This window comes from Talpa occidentalis, unplaced genomic scaffold, assembly GCF_014898055.3.
Source record: "Talpa occidentalis isolate TD23 unplaced genomic scaffold, MPIMG_talOcc4v2.1 talOcc4.10, whole genome shotgun sequence".
NCBI lineage: Eukaryota > Metazoa > Chordata > Mammalia > Eulipotyphla > Talpidae > Talpa > Talpa occidentalis.
The window spans coordinates 40,588,551-40,607,368 of NW_023600993.1; the positions used below are offsets into that span (position 1 = coordinate 40,588,551).

At 40.2% G+C, this 18,818-nt stretch overlaps 1 protein-coding gene across 3 annotated transcripts; it reads right to left on the bottom strand.

Annotated features, from left to right (window-relative positions):
• Positions 1 to 458: 458 nt before the first annotated feature.
• HESX1 (HESX homeobox 1) lies at positions 459 to 18,730 on the bottom strand. Of its 3 annotated transcripts, XM_037491363.2 has the most exons (7): positions 18,487 to 18,730; positions 14,738 to 14,843; positions 3,068 to 3,131; positions 1,689 to 1,955; positions 1,202 to 1,401; positions 831 to 932; positions 459 to 737 (listed from the first exon to the last, which is right to left on the bottom strand). In XM_037491363.2, the coding sequence occupies exons 4-7, from the start codon at positions 1,843 to 1,845 to the stop codon at positions 639 to 641; spliced, it is 558 nt and encodes a 185-aa protein (XP_037347260.1). In that variant the 5' UTR covers positions 1,846 to 1,955; positions 3,068 to 3,131; positions 14,738 to 14,843; positions 18,487 to 18,730; the 3' UTR covers positions 459 to 638. The 3 variants fall into 3 exon arrangements, with proteins under 3 accessions (XP_037347260.1, XP_054550780.1, XP_037347265.1); XM_054694805.1 differs by lacking the exon at positions 3,068 to 3,131; XM_037491368.2 differs by lacking the exons at positions 14,738 to 14,843; positions 18,487 to 18,730 and adding an exon at positions 6,677 to 6,754.
• Positions 18,731 to 18,818: the final 88 nt, after the last annotated feature.

Here is an 18,818-nt window from a genome sequence, read left to right on the forward strand (position 1 = left end):
CAATGTAATACCAATGGTATGAATAGGAATAACTGGTACTTTCATATCTCTACTTTGGCACAATAACTTTGCTTTAAAGAAAAAAGCTATTTGAAGCCGGCATGCAATAAGTATTTGTTTTGATCCATAGTAAGAAATTCTTATTGTCTTATGCCAAAAATAAAAAGAAACTACAGATCCATGAATAAATGAATAAATCACATTCTATAGCATATTTAAGGATAATGTTTCAAAATGCACTTGAAGGAAACTAACTGCAACAACTAACTCCCAACTCAACTAAACTTTGTGCCATTCCTCAGTTTATTTTACTTGAAATATTTGTAAATGGAATCTTGATTGTGGAGTCACTTAGCCGTGAGTTTACTTATTTTGCAAACTAATTTATTAAATTGTTGACTTAAAAATAGTTGTCATTTCTGAAAATGTTTATTAAAATATATATGAAAAGTCTTTACCGTAACTAAAAGTGCGCAAATATAATGGGTGCCATATTATACTAGTAATTATTTACAATATATTTTCAGGAAAAAAAAGGGCAATACTCAAATTAAAATGTAGAAAAGAAAACATCACATTTTAACACATGTTCTTCATGTACTGCATCTGGAAGATAATTTCACATGTTTAGTTTTTATCTATTCCAGGAGATTTGTGTTGAAATTATTTTTGGCCATTAGAAATTGTGATTCTCTATGGGACCTTTTCAGTTTTGCACGTCGATTTTGGAACCAGATCTAAAATTAAGGAAAAATAAAACAGGTCTCAGAAACATTTCAATATTCTTAACATTTCAATCATCATGATTAACAACTAAATTTGAAAATTACCTGGATTCTGTCCTCTTCTAGATTCAATTTTTGAGCTAAGTCTTCTCTGATATCAATGCCAGGATAACAGTTTACTCTAAAGACATTTTCCAACACCTCAATCTAAGAATAAGGAAATCATTCTTTAAAATGTTAATATTTGGTTCATCATCATAAAACGGATTTAATTTGTACAACAAAATTATTGTATTTAAGTCTTGAACAATTCATCTGTATGTCTTTTTTTAAATGACTATCCAGAAACTGTTTGAAAAATGATAGGCTATTGTGTCTTGAATAAGGCTTCTAAACTGAGATCCTAAAGCAAATGAACTTTCTTCAACAGGGTTAAAGCCTTTGTATTATCATTATTGGTTGAAAAAACTTCCCACCTGGTTTTGAGTAAAGGCAGTTCTTGGTCTTCGGCCTCTATACCAACTCAACTCTCTTTTCAAAGACAGTCTTTCTGAGACTGAAAAGCAATTTTCATATTTCAAAACTCTTTCTTCTGGCACTGAGTGATCCACAGTACTAGGGAATGAGATTCCATTAGGAAGGCCCAGGACATGTAGACATAGGTTAACATCGTTCCCTAAAAACAGAAAAATACACCCTATCTTAGGTGTCCACTTTTATATTCCAAAGAGTTCTATAGGAAGTAATTTCAGGAAGCTGTCTTAAATTTTCTAAGTGGGATTCTTCCAGTTTCACAAAAAAATGAACCTCTCATAAGTCAAACCCTTCGTTACAGAAAAGATTCTGGTCTCTGAATATCATTATTGATATCCTTATTATGGTTTCTCTCTGACTTTATGCAGAAATAAAACCCAAAGACTGAGAATGAAATAACAAAGTTTAAAAAATTAAATTGTGGCATACCTGATGAGCCACAGGTGTCTGTCCAGGGTCTGTGGGGTTTCATTGATGGAACACAGTCTTTCTTCTGATCCAGTCCTAAGATGCTCTCAATTGAAAAGGAGCAGGGTGAAGGTTTGCCTTCGCCAAGTCGAGCACCTTCCTGAAGACTGGGAGACATCCTTGCATGGGCTGGATGGAGCGACAGCTCTGGCCTCTCCGTGTCTCTTAGCTAGCACTGCCCCACGTGTACAAGGCTGGGATCTTCCAGCAGTTCACCTTATGGCTCAGCTGACAAGGGGGTTGGATTTAAGAACGTCACTAATTAAAATCCTGTCTTAGAAAGTTTTAGCATGTCAATGAACACTGGCCCAGCCAGCAGCCAGAGGAGTTAATTGTTTATTTGTTTGCAAGTAATTAGCAACTAATGGCTACACCAGGGGGGCCACCTACAGGGACAAAAAGTGTTATCTCTCCTAAGCAGAACACAGACTTAACTTTCTCGAAAGAAGTGATGCACAAACTAGCACTCCTCTTTTATTTGAAATCATTAATGTATAAAATCAAGCTTTTTATTCTGAAGTTTATACTTTCATGGACTCCAGTTACGAAAACACACAAGCAAGATAGGAAAGCAGTCAAGTAATAAATAATCTAATTTAAGTGAATTTTCTTCCAAGGAAATTAGAAAAAATAATAATCTCTTAATGCTATTACTGTAATTCTGATGAAAATGCCTGTTTTCATATGCATATGTAATAGTGAATGTTGTCAATGAAAACACAATAGTATTTGGAGTGCAGCATACTGGAAAAGGTTGGCAATGATATTAACACTGAGTGTAATTGTCTTCCAAGTGCCTGGATTAATTTATAAGGAATAGTTGCACCAAGTATTTTAAATAATTAATGAGCTAATTTCCTTCTTTTATGTTTTCTTTTAAATGAGAAACATACAAGCTAATATGAAGATTCATATGCAATCACTTCCAAGTAATTTAAAAGCATGACTGTTCAAACTCAAGGGAATATTTTTCTCTCCCCAGCACAGTAAAGAAAAGAACATCATTTATTGTATTTTTTACAATACAATAAACACCTGTGATAGGGCGCTCAAAAGGATAAGTAATCCAGCACAGAATATTTAAATGTTATAGAACTGAGAAAACCTGACATTAAAAGAGTAATAAAGATGTTAATGGGGAATCTTTTAAAGTGTCCACTGCCCCAAAGAATACTTTTAGTTCTTGTACTCTGCTGCTCCTCTTCCAGTACCTCTTTGATGATAAATTTAAATGTTTAAATGTTTATCCAGCATTTAAACAACTAGTGGGTGTTTCTCAGGGGAAGAGGAAAAGTAGTCTCCAATGAGAGAGGAAACAGTCTTCACAGGATGGAGCTCACCTTCAGCAGAGATGGTCCGATCATGGTGACACAAATGTTAAGCTGAATTCCTCCTGTGAAAGCTCTAGCATGAAAAAGGATTCACAACAACATGCACACAAAAAGTTTACAGATATATAAGTAAAACCATTCTTAGAATAAATAAACTAGTAAACATTTACACTTCATGCAAGTTATGCCCCCATTATGTCTTGGAATATAGACAGTGCAAAGGTGAGAGTGACCTTACTCTTTAGGATCTTCCGAGATTTCTTTCTCTCTTTGAGATATTTATTCAATTTTTCATTGATTCACTTCACAATTGGTAGAGCACCTATTCAGTACCAGAAAAACCTGAATAGTATCCTTGTCTTCCCAAAGTTCACAGTGGTGTGGGGTGGGGAGATAGGCAGTGAACAAAAATTGTAAGTAAGTTATCCCATACGTTAGTGAAAGAGAAGAATGGAATAAGTAAACAGGCAAACCAGGTAAGCAGGCTCATCAGTACTGGGGGGTAGAAGGAGTCTCACGTAGATCTCTCATTCCTACAGATTAGTGCATCAGAAGCACAACTTGTAAGAATGCTGTAACTTACACTGAAACAATGCCAGTCCCCAATTTCTTCTTTATTAACAAGGACTTTTTATTTTTTGATGACATGATGATCCAATTTTATTTATTTAACATTTTTTAAAAAATATTTATTTATTTATTTTTACAAGCACTGGGTACAGCCAGAAGGGCGGGAGGGTATGAGAACTCACCAGAGCCAGAGCGGGGAGCAGAGCAGGCAGAAGGACCGAAGCACACCACTGAGGGGAGCAGCGGGCGAATCAGGAGAGGTGTGCTGTGCCATGTGGGTTGCTCTCTGGCCGGCCGGGGATCGAACTTGTGCTGCAGAGGCTGAAGATTGTTTCATAGTGCGGTGCTTAACCCCTTGCACCACCAGGGAGGCCCTCAATGGAATTTTAGAAGCTACTAAATTAATATGTGCCACATACCCCTCGACGTGCTAGAGATCAGTGATGAACAAAATAAGAGCAAGGTAATTTCAGAGAGTGATTCACTGAAAAGAATAAACAAAGTGATAGTAAAGAATCATAATGGGGGGAGGGGTGACTGCTAACAGGAGGAATTGGTCTTTAAGTGTAGTGGTTGGGGGAAGCCTTTCTAAGGAGGTAACACTTTAGCTGAAACTGAGAATGAGAAAGAGCCACTACACCAAAATCTTTGAAAAAAAGCATTCCAGTCAAGGGGAATAGCATGTACAAAGGTCTTACAGTGGAAAAGCACTGGAATATTTGGGAAGAAAAAGGAAGTAGCCAAAGGAAAGTGAGTGGTACCAGATGTGTTTTTTGGGAGAGCTAGGTAGGGAAGGATAACGGATGGCATTATCCATCTCTTGTAAAAGGAAGCCAGGGTAGTGTTTTAAACTGGGACTGATATGATAGTATGAGTTGTTTTACTCACGCTTCTGACATTGAACAAGTATGTACTTTCTATATCAAGCAATTCTCTAGTTCTCTAAGATACCAGTTAGCTATCCTTCCATTCAGTTTGATTCTGACACTGCTGGTCTTAGCACAGAACCCACAGGTTAAGGGCTTAATCTCACATGACTGCCCCCAATTTAGATGCCAGTCACAAGTCCCAGGTTGCCACATATACTTTTATTTATAAATCCATGGTCCCTACAACCCCCTCCTCATGTTAAATTCTTTGTTAGAATAACACAGAACTCAGGAAGGCACTTTGCTTACATTTACTAGTTAATTATAAATAATACAAATCAGGCACATGCAAATGGAAGAAATATACAGGATATGAGGGAAGGGGCACAGAGCTTTCATGTCCTCTCCGGGCACATCATCTTTCCAGTACCTCAATATGTTCACCAAAGCTGTTTAGTGACTGGGAAAAATAACTCATTGTATAAGTTACAGAGATTTTTGAAGTTATTTAATACATAGCATTTTGGAAGAAATAATTTAATAACTCAGGGGTAGAAGAATACTTCTTCAGATGGATTAACAAAGAAGTGAGTAAAAAGAAGGCATTAGGGATAACTGTTCTTTGGTTTAGCAAATGCAGTGCCATTTGCTGGGGTATGGAAACCTGGGATATGGGGAGGAAAGGGTTGGGGAGAAATGAAATGCTCCTGTTTGGATAGCAAGTAGGCTATTGGATTAATGAATATGAGCTCAGGGCTGGAACTCTATGTTTATTAAAACTACTAAAAGTCCTAAGTTTGCATGAGATCATCCAATGAATGGGCCTAGATAAAAGAAGGATCTCAGGACCAATTCTGGGATTCCAACATTTGAAAGTTGGAGAAGAGAAGCTGGAGGAGTAGTTAAGCAGGAGAAAACTCTGGACATCTGTTAATAGACCCAAGAGAGGAAAAAAAATCAAGGTGATGGATGGCTACAATAGCCTCTTAAGTGGTCTTCCTGCTTCCATCCTTGACATCCTATGTATTTCTTTTTTTCTTTTCTTTTTTTTTTTTTTTTTTGGTGGGACCCTCGCCTGCGGCCAGGGAACTAACCCGGGCAGACTTGCAGCCCAGCGCTCAACCGCTGCGCCACCAGGGGAGGCCGACATCCTATGTATTTCTATCAACAAAGCAAGATCATTTAAAAACATAGACTAGGGCCTCCTTGGTTGTGCAAGGGGTTAAATCCTGCACTATGAAGCTATCAGCAGCCACTGCAGCATGAGCTGGATCTGGCCAGAGAGCTAATCCACATGGCTCAGCAGACTTCTGTCTTGCCTGCTGCTCCCCTCAGCAGTGTATTTCTGTCAGTCTGCCTGTTCTGCCTCCCGCTCTGTTTCTGTTGATTCCTCTCACCCCCTAAAACCCCAACCTCTGGCATACACCCTAGCTCTTGTAAGCTTAAATAAACAAATCTTTTTTATTTTTATTTAGAAAATTTTGGTTTGCTTTATGTTGGTTGTGTTTGGTAGTATAGGATTCTGCCCCTTCAGCTTTTTCTTTTCTTTTTTTTTTTTTTTTAAAGATTTATTTATTTATACAAGCACTGGGTACAGCCAGAAGTGCGGAAGGGTGAGAGAATTCACCAGAGCCAGAGCAGGGAGCAGAACAGGCAGAAGGACCGAAGTGCACTGCTGAGGGGAGCAGCGGGTGGCAGGAGAGGTCTGTGCGCCATGCGGGACCCTCCTCCAGTGGCCGGGGAGCAGCCGGGGATTGAACCGGCGCTGCAGAGGCTGTGGGCAGCCTCGCAACCCAGCGCCCAACCACTGCGCCACCGGGGAGGCTCAATAAACAAATCTTTTAAAAAATAAAAACACAGATCATTCTATGTCCTAATACTCTTCAAAAATAGCTTCTTATCTTAGTAAAAGTCAGTCTTTACAGTGGCCCATAGGGTACTACGTGATCTGCTAGCTCCCCTTCGTTCTCTGATCACATATTCTATTATTCTTTTCCATACTTAAACTGTTTCAGCCATATTGAATTTTTCTTCTTCCTGAAAACACCAGGCATAATCCTACCTCAAGCCTTCATACTGACTGCTTTCACCATCTGAAAATGTTCCTCCCCCACATATCCTCATGACTCATTCTTTTAAGTCCTTTGAGTATTTCCTCATATATCATCTTGAGACTTACCCTTTTCATCCCTTTTAATATTGCAACCTCTCTCCCAGGAATCCTGATGCTTCTTGCCCTGCTCCAAATGTTGTTCTGTTGTGTTTATTATTTCTTGCCATATTATTTAACATGTGCTTGTTACATTTATTGTTTGTTGTATTTCCTATCTATAGGATTTTTACATGTTTTTTTCCATTCCCTAGTATTTAAAACATTGCTTGGCTCATACAAGATGAGAGAATAAATGAATGGTCAGCTGTGTCCATGGCACCGAGAGGCTGAATAAGACAAAGACAGAATGTATTCAGCTTTGTTAACAAGGAGGTTACTGGCAACTTTGGCAAACTGGAGGAATAGAAAAAAAAAAGTAAGACAAAGTAAATTAAAGAGTGAATGGGACATTTCTGGTCTAGCAATATGCTGGGGTATGCTTCCTGAAAAACTTTTCTATTAAACAACTAGATTCTGGATAAAACCTACTTCAAATGCATTGCTGAAATTTAAACAAGATTGGTAGTGGGAACAAGAAAACTCAGGCTAGCTAAATCAGATTCAGGTTTTCTCCAGATTCAATATTTAAAGATAAAACAGGGGGCCTCCCTGGTAGTACAAGGGGTTGAGTCTCAGCACTATGAAGCTATAGGCAGCCACCGAAGCACAAGTTCAATCCTCCACCAGGCAGCTAACCCCCATATGGTGCAGCAAACATCTCCTGCCTTGCCCGCTGATCCCCAGCTCTTGTATGCATAAATAAATAAATCTTTAAAATAAAGATAAAACAGTTTAGGATTTAGAACTCTGAGGGGCTCAGACTTACACTTCAGTGCATTTAATCTAATCACTGTAGATTAAATGGGCACTGTTAATTCACTGAAGAATTTGATTGTTATTAATAACATTGTTTCTGGGGAATGAATGTTAAATCAATTTAAAGTGGCCTCCCTGGTGGTGCAAGGGGTTAAGCACACCGCACTATGAAACAATCCGCAGCCTCTGCAGCACGAGTTCTATCCCCGGCTGGCCAGGGAGCAACCCACATGGCGAGGCGGTCCTCTCCTGTCTCGCCCACTGTTCCCCTCAGCAGTGAATCTGTTATAGAGCAGGGAGAGGGGCAGCCCAAACCCCGCAAACCTGCCTATTCTAAATGGGTTCTGCCATCCGCCGCATCAACACAAAACACATGAGACTAATGGGAAAGATTTTTAATAAAACTAGGAAACAATACAGGTAAGGCAAAGAGTCTAGTTTCTAAATGAAGCACCCAAAGTTACCTGTCCCCTTGTGGGTAAAAGTCCATCCATATGGGATTGGCCCAGAGCAAGGCCCCAAAGCCTACCACAAGTCTAAAGCATCTTCCAGTGGGGACCCACAGAAAAGGGTCACAAACAACCAGACAAGCCCGGAAGGAAAAGAGCAAAATCAACATCAAGATAAAAGCTGCCATTGTCACCTCCCCATGGGTCTCACCCACATCTGTGTCACCTAGTCCACGACCAAAAGACAAGCGCAGTTTCTTCACGTGTCTCTAGGCTCCATGCGCCTCTTCCAGGTCTCCTGGCTCCATCCTGCTTCCTTCCTCAGTCTCTTCTGCAGCTTCTCCTCTTCCTGCTCAGCTCCACCCTCCCTTGGGTGGGGCAGGGAACCTCCCCCTTTCCTGGGACCACCCTGTTACAATTTCAGTCAGCCTGCCTGTTCTGTTCCCCACTGTCTCTGGTGAATCCTCTCACCCCCCCCCACATATCTGCCCTGTACCCCAGCTTTTGCATGCAAAAATAAATAAATCTTTAAAAAAAATAAAATAAAATGAACTCTTAAATCACAACAAATATTTGCTAAACTCCAGCAGGTGCATTGGGTATCAAGGAGGTTAAATGATTTCTGCCCTCAAGAAACTTATGATCAAGAAAATAGTAATTAATATTAATTTTGTTAGGTGTGGTAGTATGATTATAATTTAAAAAATTTTTTTTTATTTTTTATTTATATAAGAGCCGGGGAACAGGCCAGATGCACGGGAGGGTGAGAGGATCCACCAGAGACAGAGCAGGGAACAGAACAGGCAGACTGACGAAATACACTGCTGAGGGGAGCAGCGGGTGAGATAGGAGAGGTCTGCTCGCCATGTGGGTTGCTCCGAGGCTGCCGGGGATTGAATTGGTACTGCAGAGGCTGCAGACAGCTTCATAGAGCTGCGCTCAACTGCCTGCGCCACCAGGGAGGACCCCTGAATATAATTTTTAAAAGTCCTTTAAAAAGAGATTCTACTTAAGTATTTATAGGTGAAATTTCTTGATGTCTGGGTTTGGCCCTAAAATACTTCAGAAGGGGAGGTATATAACAATAATGTAAGTCAATGTTACCTCAATAAAAATAAAACAAAGTACTTCAAGAAAACAAAGAAATAATTGAAGCAAATGCTGCAAAACTATGCTAGGTGTAGAACTGGAGTGATGGGATTTATTATCTCTAATGTCAATTTATTACCTTAATGAATAGAAATATAATAATGTGGATTTGTTATGCTCTCTATTTTTGTAAACAATAAAATTATCTTAGCCTTCTAGGAATACCAATTAATAAATATAAAATTACAAAATAAGAAAATATCAAACATGTATACACAAAAAGTTAGGGAGCAGAAATGGACCCAATGTGTTTGTGTAAGTTAACTCTGAGATAGACTGCCTGGGTCCAAATTCTAGTTTCAACTTTTTTTTAGCTATGTGACCTTAGACATGTAAATTAGTTCTCTATGCCTCAGCATCCGTCCTCTAGAATAAAATGGGAATAGTTACATCTTCTTTTTTTCTTTTTCTTTTTTTTTGTGGGACCCTCGCCGGCAGCTGAGGAATGAACCGGCGCTGCAGATCCTGTGGGCAGCCTCTCAGCCCAACGCTCAACTGCTGCGCCACCAGGGGAGGCCTGGAAATAGTCACGTTTTCTAATTGAGCAGTAAATGAGATAGTACTTGCAAAGCCCTGAGAATAGTGCCTGAAACATTATCAACATTTTAAAAGCTGTTTGTTACCATTTATTATTACCATTATTAATTTTATTATGAAGGTTTTTTTGAGGCAGAGATGTTTCCAGACAAGATCAGAGGAGGAAAAAAATATCAGAGAAAAGAAACTTAAGGACAACCAGGGTTGGGGCGGGGAGGGGTGTGTGTGTGTGTGTGTGTGTGTGTGTGTGTGTGTTGAAGGAACAGGGAGGATGTTAATGTGATTCCCATGTTCCTAGGCAACCAGATGGGTGATGACATCATTAACTAAGAAGGGACCATAGAGGGAGAGTTTATCATTTGGTAATTGTATTTCTAACCATATAAGAAATGCACAAGTATTTAGCAAACTGAATCACACCAGAATTGAAACAAAGTTTCCAAAATGAGATGGTAAATATTAATGCAATCTAGCAGCAATAATTTAAAAGCTAAGATACTGAAAATAGTTGCAAAGCCTTTAGAGGTATGACTTTAGAATAGAATAAAGGTAACACTTCAGAATACAAAACAACATTGTTACACACCTCAAATATGTAACTAAAAAGCAAGTTTGTTTTACTACTAGAAAATACCTGGAAATAACAACTATTTCATAAATTCAAAAACTCAAATATTAGTGCAATTATCTCAAAATATACATATGTATTTCTAAAAGGTTATAATAAAGAAATCAGGCAGCCACCATAATTACCATTGGGTCCTTTCTTATAGGTACTACCTAAGAATTCTCAGGGTATCTGGGTCCCTATCAATATGGCTATTGTATGGGAAACAGGCAGAAAAGAGTAGAAAGGAGCTCTGGAATATTTTGAGTGGCCAGAGGTCTTATTCCTTCCCAGGACCTATAACCTCTTCTTAAGTACCTATGTACTTAAGTACCTATGTACCTATTACTAAGTACCTATGTACTTAATCTCTCCTATAAGTACATTATAAAAAATGTTTCTTTCTCTAACCATTTAATAGTAGTTGCTGGTATGATGCTCTAATATGGCTGAATACTTCAGTGTTGTTGTTGTTGGTTTTTTTTTTTTGTAAACAAGGACATTCTCCTACATATCACAATAAAGCCATCAAGGTCAGGAAATTAACACTGATATTTCATTACCATATAATCATTAAATCCTATTCAAGTGTCATCAATTGTTCCAAATAAAATCCTCTAAAGCAAAACACAGTTCAAAATCACATATTGCTTGTGTGTATCTCTTTAGTCTCATCCGGTCAGCGATAGGTCATATTTTCTTGACTTTCATAAGCTAGACAAGTTACAAGTTACTTCATTTAAGGCTTTTTGGAAGTTTTCTCATGATTTGATTCAGGTTAAACAACTTTGGCAGCATGTTATAGATGTGGAGTTGTGTTCTCATTATTTCCTATCGGTAGCACATGACTTTAATTTGTCCCATTACTGGCGATATTTAACTTTGAACACTTGATTGAGTTCTACTAGGTTTCTCCACAATGTTATTTTGTTCCCCTTTGTAATGGAGTATTTTATAGAGAAGGTAATTTAAATCTAAATATTCTGTTTTTCAAAAACCTTATTTACGGGCCTCCCCGGTGGCGCAGCGGTTGAGCACTGGGTTGCGAAGCTGCCCGCGGCCTCTGCAACGCAGGTTCAATCTCCGGCTGCTCCCCGGCCACCAGAGGAGGGTTCCACATGGCGCGCAGACCTCTCCTGCCGCCCGCTGCTCCCCTCAGCAGTGTACTTCGGTCCTTCTGCCTGCTCTGCTCCCCGCTCTGCCTCTGGTGAATTCTCTCACCCTCCCGCGCTTCTGACTGTACCCAGTGCATGTATAAACAAACAAACAAATAAAATAAATAAATAAAACATGCCTCTATTTAAAAAAAAAACCTTATTTACATCAGTAGGCACTCATGACTTCTTATTTTATTTAATGAGTTATATAACCTAATTATTTATTGTGATGTTGAAATTTCCCCTCATCTGGTTAAAGGGACAGTCCCTGAAGTAGACTTCTGTGTCATTTTGACACATCACTTTTGAACATGTCCTACTTTCTGGCACACCAAGATGTCCCAGAACATGTTCTTTTTCTTGCTCAGCCTTAGAGTCAGTCATTTCTTTAAGAAGCCCTAGTTCTTTTTAATGGACAATGGTGTTTGGAGGCCAAGATCTGAACTCAGGTATGTGTTCATTGTTGTGGGGGTGTCTCTGTCCCTAGGTGCTCTCAATGAAAGAGTTAGGAAGCATGTGCATGCACATAATGCATATACACATTTACATCTATATTTATTCTTATACATTTATTGAAATCTATGAGTTTTCATAAATACTTCCAATTGCAATTTAATACCATAGAGTTTGTGTTTCCCTTCCATAGTTGTAATCCCCGCTGACAATGAGAAACCTGATATCCATGATTTTCAATGTATTTACTTGTATGATCTATCCCCTGATGTAACCAAACTTCACTGCCACCATCCCCTCACAAAGAAATCCTCCTCCTTCACTTGAGTTTGACACCTCATCCAAAGGTCCCCTATAGGATGAAGCTTTTCTTACTGCATGCACTAGTGCTTCCCCATGCATAAATATCCTTTTTTTTACTGCTTGGGTTCTGACAACCTACACTCAATCTCTCTCTACATGAATGTCCTCTTCATTCCACTCGGGGGTCTAATATCCTGCACCAGGTTCCCCTTCTTCATGGATACTCCTCTTACTCCTTGAGTTCTGAAATTCTGCACCATGCTCCCCCTGGGTGCAAAAGCTCTCCTCATGATGCATGGTCACCCCACTTTTGCTCCTATATTCTGTTCCAGGTTGCCCCACCAACTAAACATCCTCTTTACCTCTCTTTTACTCTGACACTCTCCCACCTCTGCCCCTTGTAGATGTCTTCCTCACCTTGTACAGGCTCTGATACCCCACGTGATGCTCCTTTGGGGCTGCCCTCATCCCATTTCTGGTCCACCATGGTTCACCCACCATGCATAGACTCCTGCTTTATTTGGTTTCATCTAATGACTCTAGGACTAAATTATTCACCTGTTTTTACATGAAATAATTCTCTTCTATTATTAAGACATTGTTTTTGATTTATTTATAGGACATAACTTAGCTAACCCACTAATATAATTTTTCCTTCGAATCAATATATCTCATAAACTACAGAGTTTACTTAAGACAATGTTAACTTGCCCATAGTTTATGATATTGTATATAACTAATTCATTTAGCTTCCCAAACATTTGTTTCAAGCCAAAACTTACTTTTTAAAAAAAGATTTATTTATTTATGCATACAAGAACTGGGGTGTAGACCAGAAGTGTGGGGCGTGAAAAGACTCACCAGAGAGAGCAGGGAGCAGAACAGGCAGATCCACTGAAATACACGTACCATGTGGGTTGCTCCCTGGCCAGCCTGGGGATGGAACTCATGCTGCAGTGGCGGTGATAGCCTGACAGTGCTATCTTTTAACCCTTGTGCCACCAGGGAGGCCCCTCAAGTCAAAACTTCTATTGAAGGTGTTTTTTTTTTTTTAAATAGAGGCATGTTTTATTTATTTATTTATTTTTTTGTTTTGTTTATACATGCACTGGGTACAGTCAGAAGCGCGGGAGGGTGAGAGAATTCACCAGAGCCAGAGCAGGGAGCAGAGCAGGCAGAAGGACCGAAGTACACTGCTGAGGGGAGCAGCGGGCGGCAGGAGAGGTCTGCGCGCCATGTGGGACCCTCCTCCGGTGGCCAGGGAGCAGCCGGGGATCAAACCGGCTCCGCAGAGGCCGCGGGCAGCTTCGCAACCCAGTGCTCAACCGCTGCGCCACCGGGAGGCCCCTGAAGGTGTTTTTATCTATAATCAAGGTAGTCAAAATCCTCACAATCTATATCACAAGGCTTTATAGGATCTTGTCGCCTTTTCCTTCCTCCCTGTCAGTTTCTCCTCTCCCACTGCCCCCCTATTCTTTATGCAATTATTAAAGTAGGCCAGGCCACTTCTGCCTTAGGCATTACCACCTCTGCCCTGGTGGTTTTTCTTCCTTGAATGCTTCCTCTTCAGATATTCCCCACTGTTCACTCTGGTAACTCCTTGAAATTTCTGTTCAGATGTCACCTTATCAATGAAGCCCTGGGGAACCTATTTAAAATTCCAACCAACCCTCCTTCCTCTCCCTTCTCTATCTTCCTTCTGTAGCATCTACCCACTTTCTATTCAATAATATACTATACCTCTTATTCTGCTTAGAATGTTTTGTGTGTTTTCTTTTTTTATTGTGTCTTTCTTCCCCATCCTACTAAACTGTAGCTCCACAGGGAGGAGATCTTTAATATTTTGTTATTACCCAATAAATATTTGTTGAGTGCAGACAGCCATTTCCTGAGGCAGTTTGAATCACAAAACTAAAATCAGAGCACCATCTAGTGTTCTTGGGAAGATGTGCTGATTTAACCTGAGACTTATTTGCATTAGTCATGGGATAAACAGTACTGGTTTAATCAAGCCTCATTTATTCTGTTTTTTTTATTGCTTCTTCTGGTTCTTTAAAAATTAAAATGTTTTCTATGATTAAACAGTCATGAACATATTGACTTCTCTGAGACCAAGCTTTTCTTCTCCTCCCCACTGCCAAAAACCAAAAACCAAAAGCAGTATAATTTTCTATTTTAGTACCTAAATCTTTCCTACAGAATACCAAAATACATATTTATTGATTTTTAAATTTTTGTTTTGGCCATTAAAAGTCCCTAAATCAAAGTGATAAAACTGTAGCAAGAGTGACTGGTGACATTGTTTAAAATAGTATCAAGATTCTCTAAGATAATGAGTACAATCTTGAGATGTGGAAAATACTGTTTTTCCATATATTATATAAAGGAAAATGATAAAAAGCTTTAAAATATTTAATACTTGATAGTAAGTAATGGAAAGAATTAGCTAATATTTATTGAATGTTTTTTGTGACCCGGCACTATTTTCACAGCTGATTAATCATCTTCACAACCCTGTAATATAGATTCTCTATGTTAAGCACTACTTTTTCAAGAAGCTGACTTAATTACAAAGCTAGTAAAGGGTGGAGTCAGGATTCAAAGCCAGCTAACTCACCGTTCATGTCGGTCACCTGACTCCATAGTTCATGTGCTTATGCCCAAGCTTTCTTCCACTTTCCCCAGAAATGGGAATGATGATGTTTTGTTTCAAACTTCCTGGCCTGGTCAAAGAAATTAATTCATTAATGTCCTCTTCTTCCAAAAAGGAATCAAGGCAGCCATAACAAACAAAAGCATATATAATTTTCTCAGAACTGATTCTACCCTCTGATTCTCCAATGCAGCCCCTCTACTCTATCCCTGGTTCTCATGTTTTAATGTTTTCAAGAGGATGGAAGTTTTCCCAAATTACCAATTAATATACTCACTTCTTGAATTTGGTTCATCTTAGCTAGAGGTCAAGGAAACAATTGAATTATTTATTAAAGTGAGTCCCATTAAGGAGTGGTTTATCAGGGCTACCTGATAAATTATTTGTATTATACATTATAGAATTATTTGTATTATACATTCCACTCTTAAGAGGTATGTGAATTCCCCAGAATTTCAGTTTGATAGAGTCTTTCAGGGATTATTGCCTATGAGTTCTTTCAGGCTCTCTAGGTGATTCTGGAAATAGGCCCCTGTAGGGTAAAGAAAATATCAGGCTTTTCTGCCCTTCCGCCATCAGGATAGATGATGGATCCTTATCCTGAATGCATGCCTGATGGCGGGCACCTGGAATAGGGTGTGGGCATAGGTAGATGGGATTCAGCTGAGTTAAGACTGTGCTTTTAAGGGCGGCGTCACGGGGACACCAGGAGCAGCAGCAGCAGCAGCAGCAGCAGCAGCAGCAGCAGCAGCAGCAGCAGCAGCAGCAGCAGCAGCAGCAGCAGCAGCAGCAGCAGCAGCAGCAGCAGCCGCCGCCGCTGAAGCCGAAGCCGAAGCTGAAGCCGAAAGAGAAGCCGAGAAGCAGCAGAACGAACGCTAGAGAGCCCAGATAGAGTGAAGACTTGCTGGGGGCTGGGAGGCCTGCCAGCCTCCCAGCCAGCACCCCTGCCTGCCATATGCCTGGTGAACCCCAATAAAAAACCTGCAAAACCACTGAGGACTCTGACTCCTCCTTTACCCGGTCTGCATGGGATCAGAGAACCTGCACTGTGTCCAGTCCTGCCCCTTACAGCCCCTCTCATCATCCTCCATGGGGACCTAGGACTCTTCCTAAATGTTTTCTTAACTCTTTAAATTTTCTAAATACAAGACTATTTTGGGAAGGGAAATTGCTAGTTCCCTTTTTAGACAGACTTTTTCAACTTGTAGTTTGAGGATTACTTATACTGAATTCATTTGGGGGAAACTCCTAGCCCCACCTCTGATATAATGCATCAGAATCTTCCAGCTGGGTTCAGGAATCTGTATTCTAATGACCTCCCCAGATGACTTTAATGAATGTATAAATTTGATAACCTAGGGGGGAATTTTGAAATATACAAGACCAGCATCCTTTGGGTTCTTGGGTGCTTTCCTGTCATAGGCCACATACCAGAATTTCAAGAAGTATCACGTAAAAACCTAATTATAAGAAGATCAAATATAATTTTAGGAGACTCATAATTAGCAAATCTATTTACAAGATTGTACGTACTTTTCTTGTAAATTACATGTGTGAAATGTCTCAATGAATTAAATATATAAAAAGTCTCAAGGTATTCTTTGGTGGATGTTGTTTAATCCTGCCTGGCCTTCCATAAAATTAACTGGCTGTTTAAAAGTTTTTACTATGCTACCCACACCTGAATTTCCAGTAATCCCTGAGGCATTCTCTTTTGCAGCTTTGGAAACGTTTTAAAATTGGAAACACAATCATCTTTTTGGAAGAACAGAGTATATAGTAGCTTAAAGGCAGAGGATCCAAATAGAAGGCCTTTTAAGAATTTTTTTTAAGATTTATTTATTTATGCATACAAGACCTGGGGTGTAGGCCAGAGGCACAGGGGTGGGGGTAGGGTGAGCGTATCCCAGAGACAGTGGGGAACAGAACAGGCAGATCCACTGAAATACAGTGCTGAGGGGAGAAGGAAGCAAGTCAGGAGAGGTCACTGATCCTGGCTGGGATTGAACTCGTGCTGCAGTGGCTGCCAATAGCTTCATAGTGCTGAGACCTAACCCCTTGTGCCACCCGGGAGGCTCCCAGAAGGCCTTGTAAGAATCTTTCTTTTTATAATTTGACTAAACTAAGTCATCATCCAATTGAGTAACAACTTGTTTTTGTTTCATTTTTAATCACCTAAACACGACAAGAATCTTTGTCCCTCTCTAATAATATAAAAGCCTCTTGAGAATCCTTCAAAAATACAGTTTAGATGCTCAAAAGATACAGAGAAGGAAACTATTTAATTTGACAACACTCCACCAAGATAGTGCAGATACCTAACAGAATTTTTCACTGGAATTAGCCCCTTCAGTTACATCATGTAATTTAACTTTCCTTCTTATGCTTTGTTTTCACTTGTTACTTACTCCTGATTCTTATCAGTTGCTACTACCTTCACTAATATCCTGAATCATAGTTGAACCAAGGTCACTTAAAAGACTTCTTTTTGTAGAGCCAGATTGCATGCCTGACAGAGTTGAAAAGAAATACCAGGAGATAAGGGCTGCTGAGATCTACTGGGCTGGGTATACCTAAGCAGCTGGGAACCATAACAACGCAAACCTGACTCCAAAACCACCTTTCAAAACTAAAGCTCTTTTCTAGAGGGTAATTAGTTAATACGCAATGCAAGGCAAGAGCTCTTATTGAAGCTTCTAACACTAAGGATGTTTGAAATTATACTGCATGTCTACCCGGTAAAACTTTTTAAATCTGATTTTATCTTTCCTTTATGAGATTATCAGAAATCCAGCACTTTAGTTTAAAACATGTCACTTCCATCCTGCTGCTTTATTTTGATTTGTTCCACTGTGTCTAGATTTGTTCTGATACATCCGTGGAACTAGGCAACTACTAGTATTTACTCAGCAGTCCCTAACATTTATTTCTTGAGTGAAAATGCGATGAACGGGTGGGCTTAATGTATGGATTTTTAGAAAACAAGTGATTTTACCATTTTTCTCTGCATACTGATGAAAACTTCTTGCAACGACAGAGAAATGAGGCAGTGTGAGTTTGGGGGAGAGCAAACTCAACGACTAGAAACTGAGTTTTATTTTTCTCTACAAGAAAGTTAGGGACCGAAGGAACTATTTAAAGCTTCTTGCAACATATTTTGACCTAATAAAACTGCTAATCAATTACCAACATAATTAACCAGTGTAACTTGATTTTGAAAGACGTTCTCATTTGTGATTTAAAAGAATCAAGTCTCGGGCCTCCCCTGGTGGCGCAGCGGTTGAGCACTGGCCTGAGAAGCTGCCAGCAGCCTCTGCAGTGTCTGTTCGATCCCCGGCCGCTGGGTGAGGGTCCCACAAGGCGCGCAGACCTCTCCTGCCGCCCGCTGCTCCCCTCAGCAGTGTACCTCGGTCCTTCTGCCTGTTCTGCTCCCCGCTCTGGCTCTGGTGAATTCTCTCAACTGCCCGCACTTCTGACTGTACCCAGTGCTTGTATAAATAAATAAATAAATCTTAAAAAAAAAAAAAAAAAATCAAGTCTCAATTGCAGGGTGTCAGTCCCTCAAGGCCAAGTAAGAACTGACTGATGAATTGGCATCCAAGTCACATATTTTCAACTGAATATACTGATCCCCAAGTGTCCCCCAAATAATAATTTTGACTCTATTGTCCACGAATTTACCAGAAAGCCCTGTTGATAGCCCAACTGCGTACCTCACAGCCATCTGTGTCGCCAGCACCTCCTGGGAGGGTGGAGGGGGGGAGTGGACACTTGGGGCAGGGCTGGGAAGGTTATAATCTGAGGAAACTAAAGAAAGGCGCCAGCGGTCGGGCCTCTTTCAAGGTCTCTCACGAAAAAATGTTGCAGAAATAAAACCGCCGCAATTTGGCCAGGGCGGCCTGAGGCGAGGGTCTGGCGGTGGGAGTCACAGGCCGCGGGGGAGAGAGGGGGACACGGTCCTCGGCCACCTCACGTCCGAGCGCGCGCAGGGCCGACTCCAGGCCGGGCTGGTAGCGGGCGCCGGCGCCACCGAGGACCCTCCCCG